Source organism: Salvia miltiorrhiza, chromosome 3 (genome assembly GCF_028751815.1).
Source record: "Salvia miltiorrhiza cultivar Shanhuang (shh) chromosome 3, IMPLAD_Smil_shh, whole genome shotgun sequence".
NCBI lineage: Eukaryota > Viridiplantae > Streptophyta > Magnoliopsida > Lamiales > Lamiaceae > Salvia > Salvia miltiorrhiza.
In genome coordinates, this window is record NC_080389.1 from 34,565,782 (window position 1) to 34,588,096 (window position 22,315).

The 22,315-nt window shown below is 36.7% G+C and overlaps 3 protein-coding genes across 3 annotated transcripts; all 3 read right to left on the reverse strand.

Moving 5' to 3' along the window:
* Positions 1-8,923: 8,923 nt before the first annotated feature.
* On the reverse strand, positions 8,924-10,080 carry LOC131016425 (short-chain dehydrogenase reductase 2a-like). The gene is made up of 2 exons (XM_057945119.1): positions 9,904-10,080; positions 8,924-9,770 (listed from the first exon to the last, which is right to left on the reverse strand). Exons 1-2 carry the CDS (start codon positions 9,987-9,989, stop codon positions 8,960-8,962), a joined length of 897 nt encoding a protein of 298 aa, XP_057801102.1. The 5' UTR covers positions 9,990-10,080; the 3' UTR covers positions 8,924-8,959.
* A 1,367-nt stretch (positions 10,081-11,447) lies between these two features.
* LOC131018695 (uncharacterized) lies at positions 11,448-12,215 on the reverse strand. The gene is made up of 2 exons (XM_057947409.1): positions 11,750-12,215; positions 11,448-11,650 (listed from the first exon to the last, which is right to left on the reverse strand). The coding sequence occupies exons 1-2, from the start codon at positions 12,213-12,215 to the stop codon at positions 11,448-11,450; spliced, it is 669 nt and encodes a 222-aa protein (XP_057803392.1).
* Positions 12,216-19,901: 7,686 nt separating this feature from the next.
* On the reverse strand, positions 19,902-21,450 carry LOC131018696 (uncharacterized). The gene is made up of 5 exons (XM_057947410.1): positions 21,187-21,450; positions 20,967-21,108; positions 20,579-20,875; positions 20,390-20,497; positions 19,902-20,295 (listed from the first exon to the last, which is right to left on the reverse strand). The coding sequence occupies exons 1-5, from the start codon at positions 21,426-21,428 to the stop codon at positions 20,056-20,058; spliced, it is 1,029 nt and encodes a 342-aa protein (XP_057803393.1). The 5' UTR covers positions 21,429-21,450; the 3' UTR covers positions 19,902-20,055.
* Positions 21,451-22,315: the final 865 nt, after the last annotated feature.

The following is a 22,315-nucleotide window of genomic DNA, read 5'->3' on the forward strand; positions in this document are numbered from 1 at the left end:
TTCCTCCACAGTTTCCATCCAACATTCCTTCTAGTTATTTCGTGCCTCTACGAAATCAATCTCAACAACTCCCAGGTTCCTCAACATTCTTCACAAATTACCCTTGTTGATGATGACGATGATGGTGTCGAGGAAGTTGTTAAATCCACTGCAAAGGTAAAGGAGACAAAGACGATTTGGACTTCTGATGAAGATATCCTTCTTGTAAAAGCTTGGTACAACTTTAGCACCGACTCCATTATTAGTAATTAACAAAAAAGAAAGCAATTTTGGGACAAAATTGTTGCCTACTACAATGAGTGGAAGCCAGAGGGCACTGTTGCGTGAAGTTACTCGCAGGTAAAAAATCAATCCAGATATTAATAAATGGGCAGGTATCTACAATAATTTCTGGAGCAATCGGGCGAGCGGATACTCAACGCTTGCTACAAATGCAGCAGATACTCAACGCTTGCTACAAATGCATGAAGAAAGACATGGCTTCCCCGGAATGTTGGGAAGCCTCAATTGCATGCATTGGGAGTGGAGGAATTGTCCCATCGCTTACAAAGGGTACTATACATGAGGCGATCACGGAGTTCCTACAATAGTTCTTGAAGCGGTGGCATCGACAGATTTGTGGATATGGCATGCTTTCTTTGGTGCCGCCGGAACAAGCAATGATGTCAATGTTCTTCATGGATCTCCATTATTTAATCAATTCATTCAAGGAAATGCCCCACCAGTTCAATTCACGGTGAATGGTCGGATGTATAACAAATGATACTATATGACCGATGGAATTTATCCAACTTGGGCTTCATTCATCAAGAGTTACCCAACACCAAGCGATCCGATCAGACGAAAATTTGCGCAAAGACAAGAGGTTGCAAGAAAAGATGTCGAACGAGCGTTTGGAGTGCTACAAGCTCGTTGGGCAGTAGTTCGAAATCCCGCGTAGTCTTATTTTAAGGAAGACCTTCGCAATATAATGCTCACATGTATTATTTTGCATAACATGTCATTGAGGATGAAGGTGAATAAGCGGTCAACCGGTCTGACGAATATGCAACTCCTAAGAAACCAATACCAATAGGTACTAATAATTGGGAAGCATTTGAAAATTATCTCCAAAATCAATACGATTTTACAAATAAACAAACTCATCTCCAACTTCAACATGATTTGACACAACATATTTGGGCACAATTCAATACAACGGATGCCTACAATTAAATTATATTAATTTGAATTATTATGTTTATGTACTTTGAATTAATGTAATTTTAATTTTTGCAATATAATTTTAATTTTAGCAATGTAATTTTAATTTTAGTAATGTATTTTAAATTATTATTTAAAATTATAAAGTCGATTTAATTTATTATTTTAGATAATTAAAATATAAAATTTTAAATTAAAAACAAAATCAAAATATATAAATATTATATTAACAATAATACAAATAAAATTAATTAGGAAACATATATAGATATATAAAGGGAGTATGTATTATGGTGGGACCCTCAATTAGTAAGAAACTAGTTTATTGTTGGAGGAGATGTTAGATAAAAAAAGTAGGTGGGTTTATAAAGCTAACGTGGCAATGATGTGGCAATTTGGAAACGAGAAACTAGGATCATTGTTAGAGGCACCCTCAGGGAATCTAAATCCAACTTCTAGCATTGGAAAAAGATCAAAGAAAATTATTAATTTCAGAAAGCAATGATCCAATGGATCAGAGAAGGAGATGCAAACTCTACCTTCTTCCATAGATGTGTCAACTCAAGAACAAAAATCAATAGTGATGAGGACTGGAATACTCATCAGCGTTGTGCTTAGTAATTTAAGTCTACTTTACCTGATTATTGTTATTATTATTATCACAGGAACTAACGAGCGCATGTCTAACTAAAAAGACTTGCTAACAAATGAATATGAAGAGTCAATCAACCTTGACCAAAGTGCAGAGCTGCTGCCTTGCCAGAGTGCAACACCACCAGCAAAGACCAGAGCAGCGAAGCTCGGGAAGTCAGCGCAGACCAGAGCAGCGCAGCTCAGGAAGTCAGCGCAGACCATAGCAGCGCAGCTCGGGAAGTCAAAGCAGACCAGAGCAGCGCAGCTTGGGAAGTCAGAGCAGACCAGAGCAGCGTCGCTGAGACCAGAGTCAGCGCCGCGAAGACCAGAGCCCAGAGCTACCAGAGCTGGCCTCGCCAGAGCGCAGAGCTGGCCTTGCTAGAGCCGGAGATACCCGTTTCACCTGAGCGTAAAGATACAAGAGACCCACCCGCGCAGGCAGGAAGCCTACCTGTGCAGCCAAGAGACCTACCCACACAGGCAGAAGGCATACCTCCGCAGACAACAAGATACCTTGCCGCGCAGCCAAGATGCCTTTCCACGCAGCCACGTATGATGGTTCAGCTTGGGGATTAAGATCATTGTACTGAGTTTTGGGCCCAATTGACTAAATGAGTGGGCTTTTAGAATTAGGGTTTACTTACAAACTATAAATAACACGTCTATTGAAAAAATAGGGGATCTGATTCATTCACTCGACACTTGTAAAATGTAATTATCTCGAAGTATAGTGAAAATCTGGGCAACCTCCATGGACGTAGGTCTTGACGACCGAACCACGTAAATCCACGTCTCGTTTATTGCTTTATAATTTAGGTGATGATTTCATGCTTCATCAAATAACAATTATGATGATCAATGGCACATGGTCTGATGATGTTTCTTTGGTCAAATCTGAAGTTCTGAATCATTTTAAATCTCAATTCTCAAGGAATTTTTAAAAGAGATTCGTCGTCAGTTTTCTTGTTCAGAAGACGATCGATCGATTAGATAATGACCTTCTCACTGTTCTTTTTACTGAACTTGAAGTTAAAGAAGTAGTTTGGGACTGTGGGGGAAATAAAAGTTCGGGCCCAGATGGATTCACCTTCTGCTTCATTAAAAAAATGTGACATTGTCTAATGGATGATATCATGCAATTTCTCATTGAATTTCATCATCATGGGAAAATTGTCAAAGAGGAAACCCGTGTTTTGTCACCCTCATCCCCCAAAAAAATGTTTTCATTCAAGTGAAGGATTTTCGCCCAATTTCCCTGATTGGATGCTCTTATAAAATTCTCGCAAAGATTGGCAAAAAAAATTGGCTAAGGTTATTAGCAAAGTGGTATCTGACAACCAAAGTGCGTTCGTGGCTAACAAACAGATTCTTGATAGCATCTTGGTGCTCGATGAATCTGTGGATTTCTTCAAAAGAACTGGCTCCAACAATCTTATCTTCAAAGTTGATTTCAAAAAAACGTATAACTCGGTCTTATGGGAATATCTTGATGAGATGATGGAAGGTATGAGATCCTCTATCTCCTTTCCATTTTCTCATTGCAGCGGAAGGTTTCAACAGTTTGACAAAGAAAGCTTTAGCTCTAAACCTGTTCGAAAGAGCTACTATTGGTCGAGATAATGTGGTGGTGAGTCACCTTCAATTTGCGGATGATAATGTTCTCATTGGTAAAGCATCACCCACCAATGCTAAGTTAATCAAAGGTATTCTTAGACTTTTTGAAATTACCTCAGGACTTTGGGTTAACTTTTTAAAAAGCTCCCTGCATGGCATCCACCTGGATAATCAGTCTCTCTTTTTCCTTGTTGATATCATTGACTGCAAAGTAGAAACTCTTCCTTTCTACTATTTGGGCCTTCCCATTAGTGTAAACCATAGGAAAAAAGAAACTTGGAATCTTGTGATTGAGAGATTTCACAAGAGGCTATCAGGGTGGGAAAAAAGAATTCTATCTTTTGGGGGAAGAATCATTCTCTTCAACTCGGTCTTGTCAACTTTACCGCTTTACTATCTTTCTTTCTTCAAAGTCCCAGAGAGTGTTATCAGAACCTTGATTAAAATGCAACGTGAATTCTTATTGGGGGAGGGGGGAAAGGAAAATAGTAATAAAATTTCTTGCGTTAGCTGGGATAGAGTCTGTAGCAGCAAAGCTGAGGGTGGTCTGGGAGTTAGGGATCTAAGATGTTTTAATCTGGCTCTTCTTTGTAAATGGCTTTGGATACTTGCTATGAATCAAAATGCTCTCTGCGCGGGAATCCTTAGGTCTAGGTATGGGGCTTTTAATATCAATAATAGGGGATCGAGTGATGTTAATTTGGAGTCTTTGTGGTGAAAAGATTTGAAAAACATTTTTAATGGTGTTGAATGATTTTTTTTGGGGGGATAATTTATCTTTTAACTCTTGGAAATGGGCTGTCTTTCTTGTTTTGGGACGATCCTTGAATCAGGGGGGGGGGGGCGTCTTTCAAAGATAAGTTCAAGAATCTATATAATTTATCTTCACAAAAAAATGTTAAGATAGGGGAGATGGGTGTATTTAGGGAGGGGGATTGGGTCTGGAAATTTGTCTGGATTAGAGCTTTTAACTCTATTGAATTTGTTGAGTTTGTGGATTTGTTGCGGGTTTCTCTCCACCCCTCCAAGTAGGGGTGTGCACCGGTTGGTTCGGCCGATCGACCGACCAAAAATCCACGAACGGACCAACCGGTCGTTGCATAAAAAAATAACCGATTGACCGAAGCTTAAATTTTAAACTGACCGAAACTGAACCATCAAAATTTCAATTTTCGGTCGACCGAACCGAACAGACCGACTTGAAGGGGAGGAAAGCAAGAGGGCGGCCGAAGCAAGCGAATATTGAAGGGCGATGATTACTGTTAGACTGGAGGGTGCCACGGACGGAGGCGACAAACGAGGAGAAAGGCGCGGAAACGCAGGGGAGCGAAGTGGGCTGAGGGTTCCTTCGCGCTAAAACCCTTAAAATCGTGGAGTCTAAATTTTTGGGGAGAGGAAGTCGACGTGAATTTTTTATGGGGAAGGGGAAGGGGACATGCTGGATTATGGGGAATTGAGTTTTTGTTGGGGGTGGGATTGGAAGGCGCAGACGAGAATTGATGGGGGTGGGTTTGGAGGGGAAATTGGAAATTATTAAAAATATACATATATAATTATATATTCAGTTGGTTCGGTTTTCGACCGGCCAAATTCGGAAAATTCGAACCGACCGAAAAAATCAAAATCTTTATAAATTTTCGACCGTACCGACCGATCAGTATTAAAAAATTGACCGAAAACCGATCGGTTCGGTCCATTTTCGATCGATTTTTTCGGTCGGCTCGATTTTTGCAAACCCCTACCTCCAAGGTTGACTCCATATTTAATTGCTCAAGCTTTGGAAGTTTCTCAACAAGAAAGATGTATTTCCTTCTCCATAAAGTTGTGATGTTTTTGGACAGCAATCCAACAGCTTTCAAGGCATTAATTTGACTGAAATACATACCGTGCAAAGTATCCTCCTTTATTTGGAAAGCCTTCCAAGATAGAATCCCTACGAGAGAAAATCTAATGAAAAGAAGAATTAATCTCGAGAACAATAACAATTTTTGCCCATTGTGTTCTGCTCAAGTGGAGTCTACTGCCCATATTCTGCTTCTTTGCTCTTTTTCTAGTATGGTTTGGAACTCTATTTCAGCTGGTTGAAGATTTTCTTAGTTTCCACTTCTTCGATTTTGGAACATTTCTATGAGTTTGTTGAGATGGGTGGAAACAAACTGGGAAAGAGGTTATTTAATATTATTTAGCGATGTGTTTGTTCGAAGATTTGGAAAGTTATAAACGAGAGAGTCTTTTTGAAAGGAATTTCTGATACTGCTAAAACGGTGGAAGATATTATTTTTTGCACATGGAGATGGATCAAGGCAACAAAGCCCAATAATTTCTGCTACATATCCAATGAGTGGTTTGTCGATCCCACTAGATGTTTTCCGGCCAAACTCTCCTGATGTTGTCCTATTTTCTGGTGTTGTATCTTCTTTTGCTCTATATTTCTTTTTGGATTAAGTACCCCTTGTACTCATTTGAAATCCTTTACCTTTCAAAAAAAAAAAATTAATGACCAAGAGAAGATAGAGCAGCAGATATTTGAGGTTGTATGTAGATCGATACCTGGTGATTATTTCTGAACACCGGGAAAAAACAGCTTTTTTCTCAAAATATTAATTTAAATCCTCCATCAACCATATATACTTCCATAATTTTGTGATGCATATAATGTATGCTTTTCTTTAGTATGTATGTATGTATGTATATATATATATATATATATATATATGTGTGTGTGTGTGTGTGTGTGTGTGGAGAGGTTCAAATAAGAACCACTAAATAAAATAAGAACGGAGAACCATTTTCAGCCATTCGATCATCAAGATCTACGGTGAATGCATCATCTTGTTGTATTAATGCATCACTTGAGTTCAAATCCTAAAACGAGCAATTTTTTTATTTTTTTAGTGCATTAATTTTAACAGTGGATGCATTAGATTTAATGGTTCTCACGTTCTCACAAATAATGTAATTCTCTCTAGAACCACACCCTATATATATATGGGGCCGCTCCAATCAGACCCCCTAATTTTCGTGTAACATGAGGCACGATCTGGTGCGTTCATTTTATCAATCCTATGGCTGATATTGTATCTGGAGGGAGATTTTTTTCGAATGATTCGAATCCTGGAGGGAGCAGAATATTTTAAATTTTGTTATTCATCAGTATATACTGCATTGTTCATCAGTATATATGTCTTATTCATTACCAATTTTTTTAATTTTATTTTTCATCAATATATACATTTTATTCGTTAGATATACGTTTTGTTCATTAGTATTATATGTTTTATTCATTGTCCTCATGTTACACGAAAAATACGGGGTCTCACTAGAGCGCGCTCATATATATATATAGGAGGAAGTTATACTAAGAATGCTATCTTTCGTGAGAAATATGAGAATGATTTAATAAGCCAGTATATAGTGTTGAATAAGCTGCTTGTAATGACTGCATAACCAAATTCAATTAATTAGATAGAATTATCGCTCCCTTCAGAATTCGAACCCAGGTAAAAATGTTATGCAGTCATTACAAGCAGCTTATTCAACACTATATATATACAGGCTTATTCAATCATTCTCATTTCTCACGAAAGATAGCATTTTTAGTATAACTCATCCATATATATATATATATATATATATATATATATATATATATTATAATAAAAGCAATACATCGAGTTGGGTGACATTATAATTTTTTTTTTTTATTTTGCGTAGTTTGACCCAAGTCACTAATGGCTATTTTGGAGCAACACACCAAGAGGTTGCATTTTTGTAGCCTCCTTTTCTTTTTCTAATTCCCTTTTTCTTTCTACCAACTTTTTGTCGACGAAAAATTGACTGCGGATCTCATTTATACAAAAATTGGGAGAGTTATGTAAAAACGAATCATGATTTGTTGTTCATTTGTTGTCGGAACAAAACTGAAATTTGCAAATAGGCATTAGACTATCCACTATGGTGCTATCCCATAGTGGTGCCATCTTTGTGCCACATCAGCAACTACCTCCTCTTTTAACTACCTCATATTTTCTTCACTATAGCATTACCTCATTTTTAATTATTCATGGACCCTACTATCATTATTACTACTTTTACCATTATATATATATATTACTTATGTATTTTAATTTTTGTATAATATTTTATTTTAATAAAAATAATATAATTATATAAATAAAGTAATTTATTTAAATGATAAAATATAAATTTAAAATTAATATAATTATTCTAAAAATTTGAAATTAAAACATGCATATTATTGAAAAGTAAATTCTTATCGCACACAACTAAAATTAAAAATACATATAAAAATACACACATCTTAATTTAAATACCATGCATGTATTCAATTTACAATTAATAAATTAGAACATCGCCAAAACAAAAGGCAAGGCTATACTAGATCAAATTATGAAGAAGGAAAAGTTAAGAAAAAGAAAAAGAAATAAACCAAAAAAATGATTTTAGTGAAGGAATTTGTGAGAAGAAAAACAAATAAAAAAAGAAAAAGAATGAAATAAAACAAAAGATGGGAGGAAAGAGAAGGAAATGGACGAAAAGTGAAAAAAGGAAAGAGAAATGGCTGCAATTGGAAGCTGCATTCAATCTGAGGCGCACAGTGCACTGCACGCGCTCCAGCTGTGCGCGCTGAGCATGCTTTTCTTGCACTCGCGCGTCACTCATCCTGGCATGGAGCCCACCATTCAGCCTACTACCTGGGTAGCACCAAATTTGCTACCCCATTTCTTGGGCTCCACTATGGTGCTATCCGTGCCAACTAGATTACTAACCCAAAATTTTTGCCCATAATGAATGCCCTTAGAGTCACAATCCACATTGTGGAGGGATTCGCAACTTTCATACCACATCGCCCGATTATAATATTTTATTTTTTATATTACACATAAAGTTGTTATATAGTAACACATAATTTTACTATGTAATAAACATAAAACTAACACATAATGTTCTTACCATATTACACAAATGCGTTTGTTGCTTTTCCCAAAGACGATAAACAGATTAAGTCCTTATATATATATATATAACTATCAACTACGTTCTATGGCGAGCTAAATTCATACTCCATCTTACTCATTCTACATAAATACATTTAGCATTTTCATACAAATTAATTGAACCACCCACACAAAAAAAAAAAAAAAATAAAGAAGCTAGTAACAGAAAAGAAGAAAGAAAATACTCCCTCCGTCCCTGAAATAAGTTCCTCTTTTTCCATTTTGGGACGTCCCCCAAATAAGTTCCTCTTTCTTTCTTTCTATTTTTGAACAACTACCCCACCACTAATAATACTTTATTTATTCTTACTTTTCACTTTTTCACCACTCTCAATACTAATTATACCACTTTTTCACCTTTTCACCACTCCCAATACTAATTATAACATATTTTTCTCCACTATCAATACACTTTACCATTTTCCTTAAAACTCGTGTCGTCCCCAAAGAGGAACTTATTTTGGGGACGGAGGGAGTATATTAATCGGCGGTCACAAAGCAACACAATTCTTGGACGTGGTAACCCCGCCGTCTACCACCAGATTGTGGCCACTAATATACCTGGATTCATCACTAGCCAGAAACAGCGCCGCCTCCGCCACATCCTTGGCCCTCAGCGTCTCCCCTTTCAAGTTGGCCAAACACCGCACAAACTCCTCCATCTTCTCCACTTCCTCCTCCGTCACGGCGCCCACGCCTACTCCCCCCTCCCGCCACGCCTCCACCAGCATCCTCGTCGCCACCCCGAACGGCGAGATGCAGTTCACCCGGATCCCGTACCGCCCCAGCTCGCACGCCGCGTTCTTCGTCAGCCCCACGATCGCGTGCTTCGACGCCGTGTACGAGTGCGGGCCCATCCCGCCCATCACCCCGGCCACGCTCGCTGTCGAGATCACGCAGCCCCCGCCCCCGCCACGGATCATGGCGCGGGCGGCGTGCTTCATCCCGAGCGCGGCCCCCCTCACGTTGACGGTCATGATCCGGTCGAACTCGCCGGCGTCGAAATCGAGGATGCTCTTGTGCCTGGATTGGTCGCCGAGGATGCCGGCGTTGTTGAAGAGGATGTCGATCCTTCCGTATTTGGAAACCGTCCAGTTTATTAGGGTTTCGATTTCCTTCTCCGAGCTCACGTCGCAATGGACGTACGTCGCCTGAGCTGGCAGCGACTCCGCCACCGAGTTCCCGAGGCTGTCGTCCACGTCCGCGATTATCACCATGGCGCCGTGGGCCGCGAAGAGGCGAACGGTCGCCTCTCCGATGCCCCCGGCGCCGCCGGTTATCACCGCAACTTTTCCTTCCAATCTGCGCACGGAATTCACAACCGTTTATGAAAATGAAAAATAGCTATGACAGAGAAATTGAGTAAGTGTTGCTAGCTGCATTAGTTTGAGCTAAAATTTGAATGTAATTTGATAACAACTAACTAATAACGTACCTTCCAATGGCGGGGATTGTAATACATTCCATTCCGGGAAATTGGGTTCCCGAAAACAGAAGTTCGGGAATCGCTTGGACTGCCATGCTTAGGGATAGTGAGCTTAGAGAGAGAGAGAGAGTTTATAATGAGAGATTGAGAGGGAATGGGATTGATGGTGCTATTGAAAAATAAGAATGCGGAATTTATAGGAAGACGTTTTGGGGGGAATTAAGTTGCTTACTGTTTTTTTGTTTTTTTGAGGAACAAGTTGCTACGTTGCTAGTATATACTCCCTCCGTGCCCAAAATAAGTTCCTCTTTGGGGACGGCACGGGTTTTAAGAAAAATGGTAAAGTGTATTGATAGTGGAAAAAAATATGTTATACTCCCTCCGTCCCACTAAAGTTGGCTACATTCGTTTCGGCACGGGAATTAAGGAATTGTAGATTAGTATTTTAAGTGTGTAGTTAATAAAGTATAAAAGTAATAAAGTAACAAATAGAAGGTGATAAAGTGAGAGTGAGAGAAGGTAATAAAGTGATAAAGTAGGAGAGAGGATGTGAAAAAGTATGAGAGAGAAGCTAATAAAGTGATAAAGTAGGAGAGAGAATGTGATAAAATAGGAGAGAGAATGTGATAAATATTTCCATTTTAGGAAAGTGGTCAACTTTAGTGGGACGCCCAAAATGGAAATGTGGCCAACTTTAGTGAGACGGAGGGAGTAATTAATATTGGGAGTGGTGAAAAGGTGAAAGAGTGTTATAATTAGTATTGAAAGTGGTGAAAAAGTGAAAAGTAAGAATAAATAAAGTATTATTAGTGGTGGGGTAGTTGTCAAAAAATAGAAAGAATGAAAGAGGAACTTATTTGGGGACGTCCCAAAATGGAAAAAGATGAACTTATTTCAGGGACGGAGGGAGTAATAATTAATAATATGACAACATCTTCATTTATTTGACAAGTCGTAGTCTTATTTCAACAATGTTTATGTACGATAATAATCTAGAAAAACACATATTCAACTGCACTAGATATCAATCTTGAATTTTATTTATATTTTTGGATTGCATATATAAAATATAGGAAGAAATTGAGGACGAGATGTAGAAATTAATCCAGCTGTAATCACATCTGTTCATGTGACTAAAACCTACGCTCTCTCCAGCTTGACAGGGATCGCTGCTCGCGTTGATCAGTTTCCAAGATCTACTCAAACATTGACCAATTTATATCCGCTTCATTAATTTAGTCAATTTATTTTTTAATTTATTCTTCTTCAGTCATTATTAGAGCATCCACAATGCTTGCACCCATAGTGGGTGCAATAGAATGGATCTCACTTCTATTGCACTCACACCCACAATGGTATTGCACCCACCCGGGTGCAATAGATTTTAATTTCATTTTCTCTTTACTTTTATTCTTTTTTCAATTTAAATTAAACAACTTCAATTTTAACAACATAAAATTCATTCAATTAAAAATCCAAACATTACAAATAAAATTAAAAAAAACAACAAATATTTAAAACATCCAATTTTCAAATAATTTAAAGCCGTCGAACTACGGGTCAACCGGACCAAAGCGTGCCCATATATGCTCAACCAAATCGTCGCGGAGGCGAGCATGCAATCGTGCATCCTTCAAGCTTGCATTCCGTGCCAAATAGGCGGCGAACTCCGGTGGTGCTCCGGAATTGAATTGTGTTTGAGGAGTAGAACTTGGTCCCTCGCCGTCGTCACCGTCAAAATTACTTGCATTTCCACCTTCTTCCTCAATGATCATGTTGTGCAATATGATGCATGCAAACATGATCGAACTCATTTGCTCCGACTTCCACAAACGTGACGGTCCCTTAATTATACCCCACCGAGCCTGAAGAACACCGAAAGCTCGTTCCACATCCTTCCTTGCAGCTTCTTGCATCACCTTGAACCTCCGCTTCTTCTCATCGTTCGGAAACTGGAAGCTCTTCCATCCCCAATGCATGCAGTCTAGGCTCCCCAACATTCCCGGGAACCCATGGCGGGCTTCATGCATTGCAGTGATGCGTTGCACATCGGCAGTTGTTGGCCGCCTCAAATACGTGCCGCCAAAGATACGAACGACGGCCTTGCAGAATTTCTTCAAGCATTCCAACGCCGTCGTTTCTCCTATACGGAGATATTCATCACAACAATCAGCAGAATTGCCGTATGCCAATTGTCGAATAGCGGCAGTGCACTTCTGGATCGGGGAGAAGCCCACCCGGCCAACAGCATCCGGACGTTGTTGGAAGTAAGGATCGACTTCTAGCGCATTGACAATGCGTAGAAACAACTCCCGGCTCATGCGAAATCGACGGCGAAAGAATTGTGGCCCATAAACAGGCTCGACGGCGAAATAATCGCGATGGAGGCGCTCGGCTCCACCTTCACGGTCACGACGAACCACTGCCCGCTTTTTCGTCGGGCGTTGTGGAGGTGGATCGAACCGATATGAACTTGCCACTTGCATAAAATTCACAGCACATCTCATAAAAAATAAATCGGGGGCTTGAGTAGGATCGGGAAGAGGAGGAAGTTGTGCGGGATCAACATGAACTTCTTCTTCGGATGAAGAATTTGAGGAAGAATTATTGTTGGAAGAATTGGTGGATGAAGACATTTTTTAGGAGTTGAAGAGAATTGGTGGATGAATTGTGTTTGTGATTGAAGGGGATATATATAGGTGAAAAAGGAAAAAAAAAAAACAAAAAAAAAACAAAAAAATTCGGCCGAAGACCGTTGAAGGCAACGGTCAAATGACCGTTAAAATTAAAATTTTTTTTTTTAATTTCGGAAAGGGGCGCGTGTTTACACGCCCCCTCCTTCGCTCCCACATTCCTCGAGTGCGAACGCACGCCTCCCCCCCATCGCACCCGGGAGCGGCAATGGCAGTGGGTGCGATAGGCCGGGTTCGATCCGGCCATCGCACCCACCGCTGTGGATGCTCTTAGTGTCTCGAAACTTATGTGTAGAAAAATTATAAAGACTATGTAAATTAACTAAAAGTGACGGGACTCACACTTTTTAAGTAATTAATTATTATTATTATTTATGAAATGTGGCGATTTTGATTGGACAACCTAAAATGAATAGAAAGACACTAGCTAATACTTGAACGGAGGAAGTATTTTGTTATCAGCATGCTCCTCGCGTCGATGCACGTGTGCAAAATGTGCCTCTAAAACGCCCTAGATCTTTGTGACGATGCGCACATATGAAGTAGGTCTCTAGAGTGCTCTTTGAGATAATTGTCTCTATAAGTGTCCAATACAACGTGCACGTTCTCACCATCCTCGTAGGCCTTTTCGGCAATAATAGAAGGCATTTGTTTGATGGATGAAATAGGTGAAACAAATAAGATTAATAGGAGTAAAGAGTGATAAATAATCACCTAATCACGAATATGAGATTGGTGAAATTGGTAAAAATATTGATAGGAGTGAAAACTGAAACAGTGGTAAATAATCATTCAATTGGATGTGATTGTATATGGGTGAAATTAATAAAATTGATAGAAAAATGATAAATAATCACCAAACTGAATGTAATTAAAGTACGGATCAAATTATTTGTTATGTGTGCCAAATTATGTAAACTAAATATTGATTAAGTTGAATTATTTCATCAATTAACTCTTCTCACTTGAATCATACGCCTCTTTATTAGTAATTTGAGTATTCACTTATTTTTTAAATGCGTGGTACTTGTTTTTTCTAATCATTCTTGACGCTTATTATTTATTTATATATTCTCATTTTCAGGGCCGATTTGAGTACTTGGTCACTTTGGACATGAGTCTAAGAATGCATTGAGATTTAATGTATTATATTTGATATTTCAGTTTGTGTTTTATTTTTAATTTAATTTATTTATTTATATATTTTTCTCTAATTATAAATTTGTATGCTTTAATTTAATTTTGTGATTATTAACTAATAGTAAGTTGATGAATTAAAAGTTATGGTATATAATTTTTTTAAAATTTTATTTTTTAAATAAAAACTAAGTATAATTCATAGTATTACAAAAATATTATTAAAATATTAAATATAAGAGTGGAACATAGTGACACACATAAAATTATGGGAAACTCAATCTCATATGATCTAAGAATACGATTAATTAAGGGATTTTGGCAAATAAAATCAAGAATTATTTTGAATTTGCAATTTTAACATGGCTTTTGAAGTGCGGCAAATTAAATCACCACCTTTACAGTTTTTGCAATTTCGTCCCCCCGATATTTTTTGATCGTTGGAGTGTTGAATTGGAGCTTACGTGGATTAGTAAAGATGATGTCATTTTTGTGAGGCCAAAACGACGTCGCTTCGTACAATTTCAATTACAAATTTCTCCAAATTATAGATTGTGTCATGTGTTTTACTCCATAATTTTCAATATTCAGCAATTTTATAGAAAACAACGTCGTAACATGAATATTATGTGACGAACTAATCCACGTAAACTCCAACTCAATAATCCGACAACTGAAAAAAAATTGGGAGGACGAAATTACAAAAATTGAAAAGATGGTAATTTAATTTGCCACACTTCAAAAGTCACGTTAAAATTACAAATTCAAAATAATTCGTGATATTATTTACTAAAAGCCCATTAATTAATTAGATCATTTGAGTTCAACTCCACGTTATATCTATATTATGGGCCTAATAGCCAAATAATTAAAACATTTCGTGAATTTTATCAGTTTTGCATGGTTCACCAAATCAAGCATTGTTCCATTGTGGAATACTTGTTTCTCATTTCCCTTACCTGGCTCTAACATGTAATCAAGAAGCTATTAATTAATAAGGTGGTCTCATGTACATTCGGGTGTATTGTACACTCGAATTATACTTTACTCGGATCCTAATTCAGTTGGACAATTCTGAACTTTTTTTTTTGAAATGACACTAACAATAACATGAAATGATATTAACACTAACACTATCTTGGAATGACATTAACATGATTTTATTTTACAAATGATACTATTTCGAAAATAATATTAACACTATTTTGCTTTACAAATTACACTAACATTATATTGAAATGACACTAACACTGCGTGTAAAATGACACTATAACACTATATTGAAATGACACTAACATTACATGTAAATGACACTAACACTTGACATTCGGGTAAGATAGTCCAATTGAATAAGATTCAGGTCAGGATTCGGGTCGGGTACGACCCGGGTGTACCGTACACCCGGATGTACATGAGATTTTGTGGTAATTAATTACTCCCTCCTATCCTTTTTGTTTGTCATTCTAGCATTCTCAATTATTTATGTTTTAATTGACGTTTTGAAATTTTATCTCAATCTTAACCTTATTTAATATCCTGCATTAATCACAAGTAAAATGACTTTTTTCTATTTCTTCTAGTTTTTGTGATGGATCGCCTCTTTTTCCGCCAAATAAATATTGGGTTAATTAATACTCCACTAAAATAAGTGATGTTTAATAAGGTTATGTTAGGCATAATATTTTTTTATTAAAAAATGTGCTTGAGCTTAGGATGACAAATAAAAATGATAGGAGGGAGTAATAATTTTAAAATCTCATAACTCGTCATTCGTCAAGTGTATAATAGTCCAACGTAATACACGTGAAGTCATCGACAGCATGATTATTATGAATCGGTTTTGCTTAAACACTGGTTGCTAATAAAGATGCAAACAGTGAAGCAGAGATTAAAGAATGAATACCGTGTTAATTTCGCCCAACTAATGTACTTGATTCTTGTGGTCAGCTCTAATTATAGATAATTAATTAATCAAGTAGCTAGCTAGCTTTTTCACAGAAATTAAACTATGAGGTCATCATCATGCCTGCCTCGATTTAAGTTATCACTGGCAAAGATGGAAGGATCTTGATGGATCTGTTTGTATTTAGATAAAGACCAAGAATCCTCCACAAAATCTCGACAGTCTGGATTTTCTGGGAGATATCACCTACAGCTATATCTAATGTGGTTGCTCAATCTTAATTCGTACTAAATTTAATTCCATCAAGATCTACTTTAGATATCGAATCCTCCCGACCTAAATTTACAGATAGACACACAAATTCAAATAATCAATTAACAAAGAAACTGAGCATTTTTGCCATAACACTTTCCATTTGCAAAGTGATTTCCCTCCAAATAACTCCATACTATAATAAGTAATAATTGTACTCCCTCCGTCCATCTTGTTTTCACTTTTATTACTTATTTTGATTCGTCCACGATATTATTTTCACTTTCATTTATAGCAGTATAGTTCAAATAACATTTTATTTTTCGCCACACATTTAGAATAGGACCTAAACTAAACTCGCACCAATACTCACTATTAATTATCATGATATTATTTTCGCTTTCATTTATAGCAGTATAGTTCATTATTTTCTTAAAACACGCGCCGTCCATAATGTGGAAACGATATCGTGAACAGATGGAGTATTAATTTCCGGTTAACTTTATTTGTTATAAGAAAATAATAAATATCCTATGCTATTATAAATAAAATAATTTATTTTTCAAAAAGAATTATTAATATTGTAAACATAAATCTAATCGATTAATTAACTTGAATAAGTTTGTAAATTGATAAATAAAGCTCGAGTACCATGATAAATATTCGTCTCAGCTCAGCTCGGATTGGGTCGAAATACAATTAATATTCCTGTAAAGTTATAGATATTAATTATAAATTTGTCATTAATTACTAGTCTCGAACATATAAACACTCCTTGTAGGCTATAGAGAATAGAAGTTTATGTAAGGATTTTGTCGATATTGTAAATCAAATTCATCGCACTAATTTGGTGAGTAAAAACATTATTTAACTCAAAACACACTCCTAAATTCCTAATTAGTTGCATATTATTAGGTGGAAGAAAAATGAGTAATGCTAAATAGCCACATTGTGGCTACCCATAATTTACTTAAGTAGAAAATAATTTAATTTATTTAACTTATTTTTTAAAATAAAAATAAGATTTAGTTATTTTATCATATTCTCTACATTATAATATTTTTTTTGCAATTTTTTGATAAATTTTTAATTTTTATTAAAAAATAAAAAATGCAAAAAAGATTTTAAAAAATAAGTATAATGTAGAGAATATAATAAATTAACTAAATTTTATTTTTATTTAAAAAATAAATTAAATAAATCAAGATTATCCTTATTATATTAATGTGTGGGTGCCCACAATATGGCTGCATAGATTTATTGAAGAAAAATATATGCAGTTGTGATGAGCATAACTATGTTAGTTTCGTGGGAGTAGAGTAAGTGAAGGAATATATTAATAGTTTAAAAATTCCCATGAGAACCTTCGCCAGCTAATAAACTAAAGTAGTCAAATATCGTACATATATCATATATGGGGAAAATCGAACCTTTTTTTAACTATATATTTCGAGCACACAAACATATATTTGACCTTCCACTCTTGTTAACTGGTTACATATGAAAGTATTATATTGGAACAATCATTGCCCTCTTCTTTTTGGTAGCTAAACTTCAAAGTAGCCAATTAATTAATAGTAGTATTTGAGATTTAATGTATCGCATACGTTGTTTCATTTTGTAACTTTTTTTTTCTTTTCTTCCTATAATTTTAATTTGTATATGTCACGCCCCGATTTTCGAATGAATAACTATAATCCAGGAGGATCAATTCACAAAAATAAATGAGAGAAAATCCTTCAGAATCCGAATAATATGATAACAAGTCGAGCAACGCCCCTCTAAATAAAGAAAAAAAGACATCAAATGATGCATAGTTCAACCTTAGAATCACAAATTTGATTTGATGCTTCTGATATTTAATATTCATCAATATAATAATTGAAAGGTAAGAGTCTAAGTTCGACAAAAAAGTGTCATTCAGAAATATAACATAGAAGTCTTAGGTTTTATATATGAAACATAAGATAAGAGCTAGTGCTACAACGGAAGTCAAAATTTGGAGCGAAGTTGAACCCTAAACCTCAGCTGTGCCCCGTTAGCACCAAACAATCAATCTGCAAACATTTGAAAATATTTGGGATATAAGTACTAATGTACTAATTAGTGGGTAGTTTATCCAATCATTTATGACATAGGTTTTTTTTTTAAAAAAAAGAACTTCTAAGCATGAAAAACCAGTTCATTTTATTAGCGAGTTGTTGTCACACTCTATTCAGTTACTAATCCAAGAGACGATCATCGGGCAAATCGAATGTTAATTAAGTTTAATATTCCTACAATTGGTTTAAGAGCCTAAATTAGTTTTCGTAGCTTGTTGATTCGTGGGATACGTCGTTTTTGACATTGTAATCGTTTTTCTGCCATGAGAAAATTTGTGGTTAGATTAGAATTTCAAACTCTGTATTTGTTGTTCGGATATAATCTATTTTTGGTGAAACGAGACGAGAAATGAGGCGAGCACGAAAAATGAATGTAGGTAGGTTCAATTTTTTCGGGCAACCACAAAGAACCTGACACTGGATTCCGGCTAGCAAGGTCTCTGTTCGGGAAGCACAGTTGTGCACAAGGTCGTCCGGTGTGGAGGCGCGACTGCGGACGTTCTCTGTCGTGGGTTTCAGTAGCTGGGGGTTGGGTTTGCACCGGCAAACCTTGCCAGCCCAATGGTCTGAGCGGAACGCGAAAGAAATCAAGTGGAAGGCGGCGGCACGGCAAACGACGCAAGTTTTGGTCGGTAGACCGGGTCAAACGTGCTGGTTGGGGCAGATATGGGTCAGAAAGTTCTTGAGCCTGGCGCTTTTGGGCCAGGGCCGTGAATTGATACCTTTTGGGCATTTTTTGGGCCATTTAAATAGTGTTTTGGCAACCCAATGCCTTTTTGGGTAGTTTTTTTTTTCTTATCTATTTTTTTATGTTATATATTAGAATGAAATTTCACGAATGGGCAAGAGCAATTTTATTGTATTTTTTTATTATTCTTAACATGTCGTGAATGTTATTTTGCAATTGCATGTTATGTATGTTTAATCGTTGGATATCACACTTATAGCATTATCTATTTTATTGATATTTGTTTATTAATTGGGCATAGACAAACTAACTAGGCTTTAAATCTCATTTATTAAGCATGTTTTAGAATTCCTGCAAGCATGTGTTTACACGCTGAGTTCTAGAAAAACATGTTTAGGATTATGTGATTTTTGCATGATCAAACCTTTTGAAAAAAAAAACTAAAAAATGTTTATATATAATTTTTTTTGAATTATTTAGATTTCTACAAATTGTCTAAGACAAAATATTTGACAATGTGAGTAAACTATCACCCTAATGTGGCTTACTTCACATTTGTTTCACAAGTTTGTCAAGTTGAGACTTCTATATAAAATATTTAATCCATTTAAGTAGTGAGAGTTATACGGTAAGTTACTCGTATAATTTTTCACAAGTACTTTCACTACAAGAAACTGGACGATCAGCGACGGAATTTTCCGTCGCTAAATCCAAAATTTCCGTCGTTAAAAGTGATCAACGACGGATCATCGACGGCGACCGCGGGTCGCCGTATTTGTGGTCGCTAAGTTTTTTACCGATGGAAATTGTGTACGTCGCTAATTTACCGACGGAAACAACGACGGCGCGGCCGTCGGCGGTAAAAAGGCGACGAAGGCGTCGTCAGAAATCAGCGACGGAATTTTCCGTCGCTAAATAGCGACGGACGAAATTTCCGTCGATAAATAGCTCCCCAACGTTAACGACGGATTAAAATTCCGTCGCTATTCGGCCACACTATTTTTAGCTACGGACCACGATTCCGTCGCTAATAATTAAAAAAAATTATAATTTACCATTCCTAGTTATCGACGTCCTGTTATTATCAATATATCAATCTTCAAATCACCAAATATGTAAAATATTAAAATTAAAACTAGCATTCAAATCTTCATAACATAACATAAAATATCCAACTGTTCAAAAACAGAATAGAAACATTCAAGTATTCAAATACAAAAACACTAGTCAAGATGATGGTCCAGAGGGTGGAGTCGGTCCAGGTGGAAGCCTAGCCAATATCTGCTCGAACATACGCTGCTGAGCCTCAAATCGAGCCTCGGTCTGCTCATCTTTCAGCCTCATCTCCTCTTTCTGACGTTCTATCGCCGCTAAGGCATCCTGCAACTACAACTCTACATCCACAAGTCGTTGTGGATCGACAGTAGGGCCCTGAAACTGAGATGTACCACTCGACTGCTCACTACTCCTATAGCTGGCTGCAAGTCCACCAACTCCAAACATTCTCTTCTTTTTGTCGAGTCCACCAACAGCCTGCACGTACACCTTGTTCATATCGATCTCTGGCGGATCAGAATCATCATCCACAGGCTGACTCTGGGAAGCAACTAATTCATCCATTCTTTCCTACAATATAATATATATAAAAAAAAGAGTTATACTTAAGAATTAGAGCAATAAAAATAATACGTAAACAAGTACTTAATATTTTACTACGTACTCCAATCTGTCTAGACTTCTCGTCTGTATAAGTACCATCCTTGTTCTTATGAAGGATCTGATAAGCATCGTAGAAACATTCAGTCGGCTCCACTCCTTTCCTTTTAGCCTATTAAAAAATATAACAAATATAAATATTATTAATATGAATTTCAATGAAAAAAATAATATGAATACATTTTCAACGTACCACTTCTTCAGCATACTGAAGAATAGACCTCGAACCTCCCTTGTGCTTCACTTGACCAGTTCCAGGACCTAAAGGCTCAGACATCCTACACTTTTTTGCTATCTCTGATTTGGCTTTGAATTCATCAGAGTCCCAGTACTTAAGCCAATTAGGCCAGTGATCCTCGTGAATAAAAGAAGGCCTCTTGTTCTTCTTTTTCTTGATGTCGAAGACGAAATCCTTATACCTCCGCGCAGCAATCTCAATCCAAAGCTTGTAAACATCCGCCTCTATTGCCGCATCCCATGTGAAATGTTTCTATTCAAACAACAAAACAAATAAGTTTATAAACACTAACTAATATGTATATGTATTATATTAAACAACATGAATTAAATTATATTCGTACCTTGAATTCCTCAAAGTACGCCGTCTTAATAGCAGGTGGAGTGAGTTTCCAAGTGAGTTTCCAATTGAAGCCTTCTGGATTTTGAACTTGCTTGAAAATCTTAGTGACTGCACCTGGAACCATCCCCAAGGGATGTAATTGCCTACAATTAACATTCAAATTCATTAGTAATAGAACTAATTTAATAATTCATAAGATTGTATAACTATAAAAATTATACCCATGTTCAATGACAAGTGTAGTACGTCCATTGGACGTAGTCTCTGATGCCGCAGTAGGAACCGATGCCGAAGATGAAGGTGAATGAGTCAGCTGTATATCCCGTACAGATGCAGCAATCCCACCATCTGATCCTGTGGATGATGTAGGGTGCGTTGAGGATGATGGAGCACCTCTACCACTCGAACCTCCTCCTCTCCCACGTGAACCTCCTACTCTCGCACTAGATACTCCTCCCACCATCTTAAAAAACCAAAGAAAAATTACTATTAACAATTGTAAACAAAAATAATTTGATCACACAAATAAATTATCTTATAAAAAGGCAAAAAAACTAACTCTAATAGTCATCATCATCTCTATAACCATCATCATTATCTTCTTCTTCTTCTTCTTCACTAATCGGTGAATCTTCCTCTTCTTCCTCTTCATCATCCATATCTATCAACTCGCCACTAGGATGAACTACGTTGGGTGCATCATCTATAATTGTGTGTATTGAGCTCATAAATTCATCTTGAAAGGGTTGGTCGACCTCTACAGTAGATGCTTCAGTTGGTACTTCAACTTTAGATCTCGCTTTTATCTTACACACCTCCAAATATGGTAATCCTGCACAAATCCATTCTTCGCAATGTGATATTGAACATTGCTTTTAGTATGGAAACGTATATTATCGCATCTCCTACACGGACACCTAACTTTTTCACCATCCATTAAATCTCGTCTACTGCTAGCGTAATCAATGAAACCTTGAAGGCCTCTTTGAAAATCGGGATTCAAAGCTCCATCAGGTAGAAAACGTCGATACATCCACTCACGATTTTCACTCATATCGAGAAAATGCCTAAAGATTAATGTGTGTCAGTATTTTTTAAATCTATCTCTCAATGTTAAGGTTTTATATTAGATATTTTCCTTTCTCACTAAGCACAACATGTTTCAACCAATAAAAACAAAGTGAAACACATACTTAACATAAACACATCAACACAAACTCGGCTCCAAGCCATCACCTCAGCAACAAAATGGGATGGAACACAGCCATCCCCCAACCTAATCTCCATTTACTACCTAGATACATGCTCATCTAATAATAATAATAATGATAATAATAATAATAATAATAA

What these genes read in the sequence shown, in the direction of transcription:
- LOC131016425 (XM_057945119.1), bottom strand. Translation starts at nt 9,989, where the DNA reads ATGGCAGTCCAAGCGATTCCCGAACTTCTGTTTTCGGGAACCCAATTT. An exon ending in ACAATCCCCGCCATTGGAAG is followed by an intron (nt 9,771 to 9,903) that starts GTACGTTATTAG and finishes TTCCGTGCGCAG; the next exon opens with ATTGGAAGGAAAAGTTGCGG.
- LOC131018695 (XM_057947409.1), bottom strand. Translation starts at nt 12,215, where the DNA reads ATGAGCCGGGAGTTGTTTCTACGCATTGTCAATGCGCTAGAAGTCGAT. An exon ending in TGTTCTTCAGGCTCGGTGGG is followed by an intron (nt 11,651 to 11,749) that starts GTATAATTAAGG and finishes TTGAGGAAGAAG; the next exon opens with GTGGAAATGCAAGTAATTTT.
- LOC131018696 (XM_057947410.1), bottom strand. Translation starts at nt 21,428, where the DNA reads ATGGTGGGAGGAGTATCTAGTGCGAGAGTAGGAGGTTCACGTGGGAGA. An exon ending in ACACTTGTCATTGAACATGG is followed by an intron (nt 21,109 to 21,186) that starts GTATAATTTTTA and finishes TGTTAATTGTAG; the next exon opens with GCAATTACATCCCTTGGGGA. An exon ending in TTCAGTATGCTGAAGAAGTG is followed by an intron (nt 20,498 to 20,578) that starts GTACGTTGAAAA and finishes ATTTTTTAATAG; the next exon opens with GCTAAAAGGAAAGGAGTGGA.